Source organism: Chrysochloris asiatica, unplaced genomic scaffold (assembly GCF_000296735.1).
Source record: "Chrysochloris asiatica unplaced genomic scaffold, ChrAsi1.0 scaffold00001, whole genome shotgun sequence".
NCBI lineage: Eukaryota > Metazoa > Chordata > Mammalia > Afrosoricida > Chrysochloridae > Chrysochloris > Chrysochloris asiatica.
The window spans coordinates 1,814,107-1,826,559 of NW_006408519.1; the positions used below are offsets into that span (position 1 = coordinate 1,814,107).

General features: G+C 38.1%; 1 protein-coding gene across 1 annotated transcript in view; it reads right to left on the minus strand.

The window, feature by feature from the left end:
* UBR5 (ubiquitin protein ligase E3 component n-recognin 5) overlaps positions 1-12,453 on the minus strand; it is a 173,698-nt gene that overhangs the window by 15,819 nt on the left and 145,426 nt on the right. Inside the window, exons 42-51 of the mRNA XM_006830617.1 lie at positions 12,041-12,114; positions 10,913-11,085; positions 10,707-10,820; positions 9,235-9,455; positions 6,817-6,937; positions 6,630-6,728; positions 3,960-4,203; positions 1,983-2,094; positions 1,322-1,466; positions 257-387 (exon numbers count right to left, since the gene is read on the minus strand). Of these exons, the coding sequence (XP_006830680.1) occupies positions 257-387; positions 1,322-1,466; positions 1,983-2,094; positions 3,960-4,203; positions 6,630-6,728; positions 6,817-6,937; positions 9,235-9,455; positions 10,707-10,820; positions 10,913-11,085; positions 12,041-12,114 (1,434 nt within the window). The remainder of the gene's footprint in view (positions 1-256; positions 388-1,321; positions 1,467-1,982; positions 2,095-3,959; positions 4,204-6,629; positions 6,729-6,816; positions 6,938-9,234; positions 9,456-10,706; positions 10,821-10,912; positions 11,086-12,040; positions 12,115-12,453) is intronic.

The window sequence follows — 12,453 nt, forward strand, 5'->3', positions numbered from 1 at the left end:
GTGTACAACACTTCTTTCTAAATAACCTGGTACACAAAACCTAAGTGACTGGTTAAACTCATCTTTCTAATACATGTAGAACTTAAATGCTTTAATCATGAATTTTAAGGCATGGTTTACAAAACTTAAAAAGTCTTGTAATTTATGGTACAAGTTTTATGATATGGTAGCCCCGTCTACTGAAAATTCAACTTTTGTTAAGTGCCATCTAGTCAGTTCTGATTCATAAAGACCTTGTAGACTGACTAGCAATTACCTTCCATGTGCAATAATGAGTTCCATGGCTTCATCCACTCTTGCTCTCAAAGAATCTTCACTAGCTAGAAGGAGAAGCAGCTGAGCTGGGGATAATTCCAACAGCATGCCAGTGATTTTACTTGCAAATGCCTGTGAGTAATAAACAAAAATTAGTGACTCCTACTTCAAAACCACTTGTCAAAATCTAGTCTTTTTATAATGAAAAAAATAGAAAATGTATGAGAAATTTGGAAAAAGAAATACAAAAATGTATGAACTGGTAAGGTATTATATTAAGCTGGAAGTTTAGTTATCGATCTGAGAGGACTTTGATAAGAAATGAACGGTTTTCGGACTAGCACATTCTTAGAAATGCAGTTACACCACATCTGTATGGCAAGCATTTTGACAGGATTTAATACTTTAAGACTCAAATACTCAATTTCCACATAGGTTTCTCATCTAAGTTCCACACATATCTTTCTTTAAGGACAGGAAAAAAGAAAGACACAAAGGGCAGAGAAGGAAGCAAAGGGAGAGAAGTGAGAAAGATGTTAGCATTTAAGTTTAACAACATACTTCAAAAAAATTATCATTTGTTTTCTCTGCTTTACTATTCATATTTTGCTAGAAATATATGTGCATATATTTATACAAACAAGAAAATTCCAACCAGTTATCTATATAATGCGATAAAAATAAACCTCGAATGAACACTGAAAATTTAAAATTTCCTGCAGTATTTACCAGCAGTAAAGTACAATATTTGCAATGCGTGCTAACTCCACTTTGGTAGTAGATGAAATCTGCTTCAATGTGTAATGATATTTTGTAAAAATAAATACAACGTGCAAACAATTCTTCAGCACATTAGGAAGTTGCTACTTAAATGGGACAGGATCCCAACCTAAGGTTAGAGGCAGGTGGGTCAAGCTAAATAGTACCCTAGCTAGGACTGTTTCCTTTCCTCCTAAGCATTTTTCTCACTGCAGGGCTAAACACAGGTCTCAAACTACATGGCTTGCCAGTAATCGACAATTTTTGAAAATGCCAATTAAGCATTAGCTGAGTGCACAGTACTTACAGGTTGCATTGCTTGCACACGTGGATAAAGCCTTTCGCCAAGAGCCTGCCTATGTGCTGGCAAGGGATCAGGGTCGTCGCTAGGGTTCCCTTCAGAGGCCGGTCTGAAGGGTCTAGTGTCGATGGAAAGCTGTCTTCTAAAGTCTCTGAAAGTAGAAATCATTTTCCTTGACTACAAAGTAAAAGTATTAGCACAAATAGTAATGAAGGTCAAAATCCTGTACATACAGATGACTCCAATTAGGACTCCATGGCAGCAGAAGGCCTAACTGGTGAGGCTTGGGAATAAAGATGAGCTAGATTTTGTCACTTAGATAAAATCTACATATTTGCAATGTATACAAGGTCTCTACAAATATGAATTTCAGAGGACAATAATCTTTGAATACTCAAAAGCAAGACTCACCCCTAATTCTCAGAAATTACATTTTAGACAAAAGTAAAATGCAACACATTTAACAGGAGAACAATTTAGAGGTTTCAAGATCATAGTTTTAGTACAATTTAACTTCTAAGATAAATTAAGGAGGGTATGACATAAACTTAGCAAATTTTCCAGACAATTAGGAATCTGAGTGGAATAAATAAAACTGCAATACCATCTCACCGCCCCCAAATTATCCAACAGATACTATTCAATAAAAGTTATAAAATCATCTCACCTATCCCGGTCTCGCCGAGAACCTGCTCGCAAACCACTACTCCTCCTCATCTCCCTTTCTCGTTCTCTTTCCCGATCTCGCTCCCCTCTGTTTCGTAGTCTCTGCATTAAGCCTAAAAGAAAATAGGAAACACATCTTATTTAGATGAACCTAAGTGCAGCCACTTTAACTCTCAAAGTCAGTGAGGAAAGGAGACAATCATAAGATGTAAATAGTTGGAGAGCATCTTCGTTAGCATGGGCACTCTCCATCCATATCCCACCCTTTATGTTGAGATTTGGGGGTGGTTATAGAGAATGTACCTGGCACATAATAGGTGTTCCACTCAATATTTGTTATCTGAATTCCCCCCTGTTGCCGTGTCAAATCTGTGAAATAGTATGTAGCTATGTTAGTGCCGCTGTTAATAATGGTGACATTTCTTACATGATTAAACTTTGAATGCTTTCTTTACTTAGTTTTGAGTATTAAAGAATTATAGGCTACCCAGAATATTCATTATTATGATTTTTGAAATCCTACACAAAAGTCAAAGGGTATATTACTTTCCTACAGAATTTACAATAAACATTGCTGAAATGCTTTGAATTCCCAAGTTTGCTCACTTTTATCTTAGAATTTCTTTTTTACAGGACTGTAAGAAGTCAAGGAAGCCCTGGCAGTCTTGAAGGGTAGGCATTTAGCAGTTTAAACCCACCAGCCACTATGCAGATCAAAGAGGAGGCTGGCTAGCCGTCTCGAGCCCTATCTAAGGGTCACTGAGTCAGATGGCGGTGGATCATAGGAAGTCAGGTGATGAAAGGCTTGAGGATTCTCCCTCTTTCCTCACTCAGCCTTTGGGTGGTAGTTTACAGACTCCAATGAGAGATCAATATAGCTCTAACCAGGGCAAAATGCTACATTCTCTATATATTTTCTTTCCCTTTATAGCCAGCCACCTGCAAGGCTGACAATCAGCCACCCCTACTTGATATAGACTACCAATCATAATCTCCTTAAAGCATTTATGAAAGGAGCCCTGATGGTGCAATGGTTAAGGCACTTCGCTGCTAACCAAAGGTCAGGAGTTTGAAGTCACCAGTGGCTCCACAGAAGGAAAGATACAGCTATCTGCTCCCATTTTCTACAGCCTAGACAATCCTATGGGGCAATTCTACTCATAGAATTGTAAGGTTGCTCACTATGAGTCAGAATCAACTCAGCAGCACACAACAACAGCACTTTGCAAATCTTAAAACAACTGAGTATCTTAATCCCTTAATCCTCCTCAAGTATATGTAAAATTTGTACTTTATAACTTTGTGTTGTTGTTAGGTGCTGTCGAGTGGGTTCCAACTCACAGCGACCCTGTACAGGGTTTCTGAGGTTGTAAATCTTTGCAGGAACAGAAAGCCTCAATGGCGATATAACAGGATATCTAAAGAAGCCTTTTGCTTCAATGATGGTAGGATCCAGGGTCTCACAGAAATGGTAAAATCGCTTTAACATAGTGCTACTCAAAGGGCTGGTCCACAGAGAGGTAAGGAGCCTGAGCCAGGATCTAAACTTAAAAACTCTTGCTACCACACAAAAATGAATAAAGTCTTGATAAATGTAACAGGAAGGTTAGTGACATAGCTGATTTACAGTTGGTTGCAATCTCAGTATCTCATTGAGGAACAACAGAAAGTTTGAAAATAATATTACAAGTAGCCTTACAGAATAGTATTTCAAGTCATCTGTGTCATGGAAAAAAAACACAATTTACTCACTGAATTTTTTATTGCCACATCTTGAACCTCTCTTGCAAAACAGGTAATGACAGAGATGAGAGAAGAGTACAAGCACAAATATTTATCAAAATAAATGTGAACATAAAAGAGCAAACTGTTAAAATTGTCAATTATAGTAGTTTAAACAGGATTTAAAAAACTCATCAATTTAGAAAAATCTTATGAAAAAAATATACATGGAATTTGTTATCTGCAGAGTACTTACTGGTATGGGTGCCTTTGTTAGCATTTTGGATACAATCTAGATTTGGCAATTTTTCATTTGACAAAAATGCTTGAGCAATGGCTGTGTAAAAACTTCGTGCGACACCACTGCCCTCTCCTGGCTCATCCTTGAATGTAACTTTTACTCTATGGACAGCCATTGGCGTAGTGGCACACCTGCGACCAAAGTGGTTGTTAAGCTGCCTCATAGTCTGCTGAATTAGAAGATCTCGATCCCGGTCAACCTATTAAAACAGAGAGAAAGCCAAATTCAATGCTGAAATCAACCTTGCAATTTTTAAACTAAAAATCTAATTTTAGCTTTCCTTGCCCACTTAAATTCAACTAACAAAATTTGGGTTTTCAGAAGTTTATTCATTCCAAATCTACAACATTATAAAGTACGTAATTCCAAAGCAATGGAGTCAAACTCAATTCTAACCAGCACTTGATCTAAAAAGTCTACAAGAAAACAGAATAAATTTCAAATGGATAAAATAACTTACAAAGTAAAGATAAACCAGACATAAGAACACATGAATAAAGTTTCTGGTGAGAAAATCCTGCAAGTTAAGTCAAAATAAATTGACAACCTGGGGAAATACATGTACCTTCTGTCACAGATAAAATCACATGTTCATGAATGTGTGTGTATATATCTAGAGACATATAAAGAACTTCTAAAAACTTAAGGAAAAAAACCAATTCTATAGGAAAAATATAAAAAATTCAGAGGAGAAATATAATTGGCTCTCAAATGTATTAATGTTTAACTTTACTAATACTAGAAAAAATACAACAAAGCTATATTGAGATGTTATTTTTCATATATCAGGTTGACAAAACTCTATTAAAGAATTTCACAATAAACTTTGCTAGAAAGGTTGGCAGGAAATCAGACATTCTTATTTATACTGATGGTGAAACTGCAAAAATACGTAAATGCCATGGAAAGTTACCTGACAGTATCCTACATATATATAAATCTTTGACTCAGCAATTCTGTGTCTAGTAATCTATTGCAAAAATAAAACCCAATCAAAAAAGAGAAAAACACACGAGACTGACTACTCATCACACCATTATTTAGGATGACAGAAGACTAATAAGAAAACCAAATGTCTACCAACAAAGGACTGGCTGAAAAAAAACAGCAACATTCACAACATGCAGTAAGTACTAAGCAGCTATAAATGGAATATAGGACATATCTCTGTAAGGCAGCTATGCATTCATTACCTTTGTGATATACTGACAACTGGGAAAATCAATGTGGATAAAATATACAGTATGCTGGAGGAGGAGGGGAAATGGAGATAAGGGGAAAGAAAGCAATGACAAAAGAAAACAGACTTCTCTGAATATGCCTTATTATAGGGCTGACTTTGCAAAATTGTAAATATTCTCCATTATATGAACTAAAGCCAAACCAAAACAGGCAGGAAATAATCCCTGCAAACTGAAACCAAAGGTCTTAGTTGCATCCAATGTTACTTCGAGTGACTTTAAAGCATAGTTTGATTGTACAGCTCTAACTGGATATGCTCTGTTGACTGAAAAAACAAAATAAAACAAAAAACCTACAATGCAATCTAACAAAACATCATTGTTAGTGAAAGTATTATTGCAATTCTGGCATACTGTTGTATACTGTGGGATACAAACAAATGAATGGTGTTGGAAATTGGGATATTCAGCAACTGAAAAAAGATAAAGACGTAACCCTGGGATTCTAAATCTTGAATCTGAATTGGAAGCACCAGTATGAACTCAAGATGTGTGTGTGTGTATTGTTGTTGTTAAGTGCCGTCGAGTTGGTTCCGACTCTTAACAACCCTGTATAGGGTTTCTGAGGAGCAGCTGGTGAGCTTCACCAGTTGACCTTGAGGTTCAAATCGACCTTACAGTCCAGCACATTAACCCACAACGCCACACCAGGACTCCATGTATATATGACTCACTAAAAGGACTCCTGGAGTCCTGGTGTGGTGCTGTGGGTTAATGTGCCAGACTGCAAAGCCACTTGAATTGCAAGGTCGGCAGTTGAAGCTTACCAGCTACTCCTTGGAAACCCTACACAGGGTTGCAATGGGTCAGAACCGACTCGATGGCACTTTAACAACAACAATAAAAGGACTTCTGGTGTGGCACTGTAGGAGCAGCACTGGACAATGAACCACAAGGTGGGCAGTTCCCACCTACCACCTGCTCCTTGGAAACCCTACACAGTCACTATGAGCTGGAACTGACTTCACAGCACACCATCACCACAACTACACCCATAATCACAGGAGAAGCTCTTGTAATGGACTGCTTACAAGTCAGGCTGCTAACCTAAAGGTCAACAGTTTCAAGGGAGAAAGATGAATCATTCTGTTCCCATAAAGACTTACAGTCTCAGAAACCCTATAAAAGGTTGCTATGAGTCGGAACCGACTCCACAGCACACCACCACCACCAAAGTCCATTAACAAAAATTTGTTGACATTCTGGTGTGGTGCTGTGAGTTAATTCACTGGACAAAGTCATTTTGAACTTTAAAGTTAGCAATTCAAACACACCAGCTGTTCCTGGGAAAGCCTCTATAGGGTTGCTATGAGTTGGAACCAACACCAAGGCACACCACTACCACCACCACATGTATAATATAAGAAAATATAAATACCTTTACCTCTAGTGATAAATCTCTTGACTGCTGGTTTCTCAGTTTTTCCATTTCTCTACGGAATTTTGATTCTTTAACCTCAAAACCACCCAATTCGGTTAGGATCTTCAAAAAAAGGCACAAAGACAGAATTATTTTCTGGAATATATTCTTAGGCCTCTACAGTAGAATCTAAAGAGCTCAATATACGTACTGATCCAGGTTCGGCTCCAACATCTTCCATGAACACTCTGCCAAACAGTTCTAAAGAAAGGCGCCAGCGTCCTAGCAGCATGTCATGGGAAATCACCATTCCCATGAAGCTACACTGTGGCCTGGAAAAGGGTTAGGAAAGGGAAAAAATAATTCAGCCAATTCCAACTACGCACTCAGTTTAGCCAATCAAAGTAATTTACTTGGTCTTTCAATATTTTAAGGCACCCTGGTGGCACTGTGAGTTAGGTGTTGAGCTGCTAACTAAAAGGTCGGCAGGTCAAAGCCACCAGGTGCTGTGCAGGATAAAGATGAGACTGTGGGCTAGCACAAAGATTTACTTTCAGAAACCCTATACAGGGTTGCTATGAGTCGGAATTAGCTTAGTGACAGTGAGTTTTTCCAATCTGACGAGCTTTTCTATAGCTACTCATTCATTGCCGAACTTCTTCCTTTTACTCCCTTAGTCTTCCTGTTCTCCACATACGGATATATGCCCAGGTTCTCAGGCTGCCTCTTATCTTTACCTTTCTTTTTACTTAAATCTAATATCCATCATTATCTAGGTTATTCCCAAATCCCTCTCTAGGTTGAACTGTCAACAAAGCTTCTAACTAGCAACTCCATTGTGTTAAACAGACTCACTGTGACAGTGCTCAACTCAAACTCACCACGGCTTTAAATCGGTTAGGGCCTCTTCACCACAATGACTTCTTTTTAGCATTTCCGTATCCCTACTGCACAGATCTGAAGTCAAGTTTTAGTTTTTCTCCTCCCTGCTTCGCTAAAGTGATCAAGCCCCTGGGTTTCTTTCCCCTTCCTTGGTTCCCTCTCCATTCCCATAGTCACTATTCTGAAGTCAGGTCTGAGTAAATAACAGCTTTCTACCTGGCCCCACCTCAACTCTTAGCTCCTTCTATCTGCTCCCATATAGCTTAACCAGCAGCTCAGCCATTGTCTCTTGAAGGGAATCTCACCCCACTCCTACCCACAATTACCTGTCTTGCATTTAATGGTTATTGTTAAAGTACTGCCAAGTTAATTCCAACTCATAGTGAACTACCGACCATGTGACATTTAGTCCAGTGCTGATCCTACAGTGCCATGTTAGACAATGTATTATATGAGGGGCAGCTTCAAAAAGTCTGTGGAATACTTCCATTTTCTTTCAATTCTATTTTTTCACAAACTTTTTGAAACACACCCTTGTATATAATGTATCTAGCCTATAGGGGTTAACTCATCTGTTAACTCCTCCTATGGAAACATTTATCTAACACTATGGAGTCCTCTGGAGTCCTGGTGTGGCGCTATGGGTTAATGTGCCAGACTGCAAAGCCGTCTGAACTGCAAGGTGGGCGGTTCAACATCACCAGCCACTCCTCAAAAACCCTATACAGAGTCACTATAGGATGAAACAAACCCGACGGTACTTAACAATAACAACATGGAATCCTAGTGTGGTAGTGTAGGATAAGTACTGGGTTGCTAACCGAAAGGTTGGTGGTTCAAAGCCACCAGCTGCTCCTCAGAAACCGTATAAAAGATCACTATAAGTCTGAATCAACTCACCAGCACTTAACAACAACACGTAACCAAACATCATATAGCTGTACATAAGGCAAATGCTCAGAAAATCATTGGTGACACTAAGCCACAGTATATCCTTGCACATTTTCCACTGTGAAAGCAAAGAACCCACCTCTTGCAAGAGAATTATCAACTGTGAACCTGGCAAAGACACCTAGGTCAGTGTGAGAGTCACAAATCTACAAGTTCTTCTCTTCTGAGGGAAGCGCATATTAACTGCCCAACACTAAAAACACAAGCTATCGTTTTCTCCATAAAGTGAGGAAAAAGAATATTCATCAATGATAAAATAGGAACAAAACAAAAAAAATCTTTAGAACCCAAGCTTAATATTAATATATCTGATTATAAACTAAGAAAACAGAGGTCATAAAATAACATTTATTAATATATAAATAAACTAAAAAACATGCAAAATTCCTAAAAGAATTGTTGTTGCTAAGAGCCATCTAGTTGGTTCTGACTCATAGTGACCGTGCATAGGGCTTCTGAAGAGCAGCTGCTGAGTCTGAACCACCAACCTTGCAGTTAGCAATCTAGTGCTTATCCTACAGCGCCATACCAGGACCCCAAAAGAATTTTAATAGCTATAAAGTTCTGCAAGGAGCTCTGGTAGTGTAGTGGTTACGAATCGGGCTGCGAACCTTACAGTCAGAGGTTCGAAACTACCAGCCACTCCGCGGGAGAAAGATGAGGCTTTCTACTCCCATAAAGATTTACACCCTTGGAAACCCTGTACAGGGTCGCTATGGGTCGGAACCGACTTGACGGCACTTAACAACAACAACAATAAAGTTCTGCAATAAAAACACCTTTCATTAACAGATACCTGAAAGATGTAAGAGGCGGCCCTTCACTTTCAGTCAATCCGATTTCCGCTAGCAAACTACTCTTCAATTGTGCAGCAAGGTCATGAGCAGATGGCCCTGGTTTGGAACTCTCTGTTTCTTCTGGCAGCACATTCTGTTCTTCTCCTTCCTTTTTTTGTCGATTTTGCATGTTCATTACATTTTTCAGGTTGGCAGCATACGACATTTTAGTTGGAAGAACCTGTAAGTTTTTATGTTAAAAGGTAAATACTAAAAGCAAGACTAACTAGATTTCTTTTCCAAGTCGGTTAATAATCCACAGAAAACTCTTTTATAATGATGCAGCCTATTTACTGTCTATCTGATCACCCTGACTGACCTCCAATTCCAATGCATTTACCACAGCAGCCTGAGTGAATTCTTAATAGAATATCAATGGTGATTTAAATTCCATAAGCATTTTCAATATTTTCAGCCTTATATTCTCCTTTATCACTTAGATAGAAGCCCTGATGGCACTGTATGTATGATAAGCACTGGACTGTTAACTGCAAAGTTGGCAGTTCAAACCTACCAGCTGCTCCTTGGAAAAAAGAAGAGGCTTTCTACTCCTGTACAGATGTTGTTGTTGTTGCGAAGTGCTGTCGAGTCAGTTCCGACCCATAGTGATTCTGTATAGGGTTTCCAAGGAGCAGCTGGTGAGCTCGAAACGCCGACCTTGCAGTTCAAACAGCTTTGCAGTCTGGTGCATTAACCCACAGCGTCACACCAGGACTCCTGTACAGATACACAGCCTTACAAACCACAGGGTGGCTATGAATCAGAATTAACTCAATGGCAGTGGTTTTTGGTTTATCATTTGAGATAAAAACAATACTACTCAATTAATTTCATCTATGGCTGCTTTGAAACGTGTGACTACTTTTTCAAATCAGACCTGATTTGATACCAGATTTGCTACTTAACTATTATGTAACATTAGACTTAATCTCTCTGAGCCTCAATTCTTACCTATAAAATCAGGGTAACAATGCTTTCTACCCAGCAGTAATGGAAGTTAACTTAAACAGTGCCTAGTGAATAGAATGATTCAACTAATGTTAGATATCACTTTTTTATGCTACTTGATGTTTAACTGATTCAAATAAATTGAGAGCCCATAAAACTTTCAAGTCAACATTATACATGGCAATGTAAATTTCAATAGTCAACTCTGTGAAAAAGCTAAGCACACATTAAAACTTTCATTTTATGGATGAGGCGACCTAACATATATACCAAGTTAGTCTCACCTACGTTGATGACAGTGCTGAAAAGCTTTTAATACAGTAGACAGCAAGGATTTCTGATACTTCCATTGCTTATTTCTGAGACTTTCATTGTTTTGGGAAAACAGTATTATGAATCAATGCATTTTTAAAAATCTGAGTACTGAGTGGGACACAAGCAGTTACTATTAGCAAAGTGTTGTGAAGTATTTTCACTATCTTACCTCAAGGCAGTTCCTATCCATTGTAGACTCCATTAAGCATTTCCCACTACCGGCAGATGAAGAATAAAGACCCTGACTTGGACGGCCAAAAAGATCCTCCTTTCTAGCATTTGGCTGGAATTTTAAGATAAATATTCTAGTTACATCGAACACTTAAAAGAAGTAGACAGTCAAAAGAAATCTTAAGGCTGTTCTGTTGAAATTACCTGTAACAGATGTGGCTGATCAGCCAAGGGGATGGCTTCAGCCAGAGGCACTTCAAATGGATTTGGAGGTATACACCCAAGAAACGTCATAGAGTCTGAACGACGGAAAAATGGATGGTTTTGGCCAGTTTCTGCAGGAAGAGAGTCATCATCCTTATCATTCAAAGTAGCACCTAAACATAAAAAGAGAAAATGCTTATTAGTTTTCAGGGAAATCATTAATTATTAGGAATATTAAAAAAGAGTATCTGCTCAACACAGAATTCTTGATACTGCTTTATAGCTTTTATCTCTTTAGAAAGTCACCCCAGAATATAGCTAGATTCCTGAGCAAGTTCAGGATCTAACTCACTAATGATTCCAAAAGGAGGAGATGGGAATGTACTTAAACCAAGCACTTGTTCATTTGTAAACTTTTTGCTTCCTTTATGATACTAAGTCTGGGTAAGTCATGTGTGATTAAAGTCAGCACACCAGCTTCTAGTCTCCTTAACAGAGCTTAGAGTGTGTTGTGAAAATGGCAAGTACTATAGTCAGGTTCTCAAAAATAGATCAGTGTTTTTTCCCTGGATTGAGTAAAAGTAATAACTGATTAAAAAAAAACAAGCAAGCAGACCATTCAGCCTCACTTCTAAAACTTTTTAAATTCCCACATGAAATTATAGTATAATTTATACTATAATTTATACTGCAGTTTGACACATATAAACTACAGATGAGTCCAAAATTTAGTGGTATGAAGACTTTTTGAAAGTATTTTCTGCATTTTTATTTCATTAACTGCTAAGAGTTTGATTATTTGGGAGTTATCATCAATAGTCCTCATTTTCTTGGCAAAATCTATTTTGCATAAATTAGAACAAAAATTTTTTTTTTTTTAAAGACTTTATTAAGAGTAAAAGTAAACAAAAAGTCAAGAAAATTGCAATGGAAAGAAAAGGAGAAAAATACTATGTTGAAATGCAAGGATGTACAAGGAAGAAATGGACAGGAAAGGAGAGAAATGGAATATAAAGAAGAGGCATTCCCATACAGACAGAAAACAGTACAACTGAAAAGCTTGGCGGGGAAATACTGAGGCTGCCTGCCATTTCTTGAAGCAGGTTAGCAGATTTTCTGCGCACTAACCTTGATTGGTGTCATCATCATTCTCGTGTTCTGAGTCTTCATTATCAATACCCAGTTCCAAGAGTTCTCGTGTCCTTGAAAAAGACAAGTTTACAGGAGTTTTCTGAGTGCGATGAAAACAGAAGCAAAGGCAAGAGGGAATTCCAAGCTAACAATGATGCGGTCCCGCCAGTCTCTAGCCAATTTCCAACAGTATTTGGGAAATGGTAGACTGACCAGTCAATTGTATTGTGACTACCAAATGTGACACAAAGGAACAGTTGAGTGCCTACATGTACTACAAATGTGACAAAACAGTCAGGCCAAAGTATTGCAATCATGAAATTGAACCAAAAAATGGTTCCCAGTCACAAAGTTAAGACTGGGAAATTCAAGTCCACTTTCTCCTGTAAATCATTCCTGTACTAGTTAGT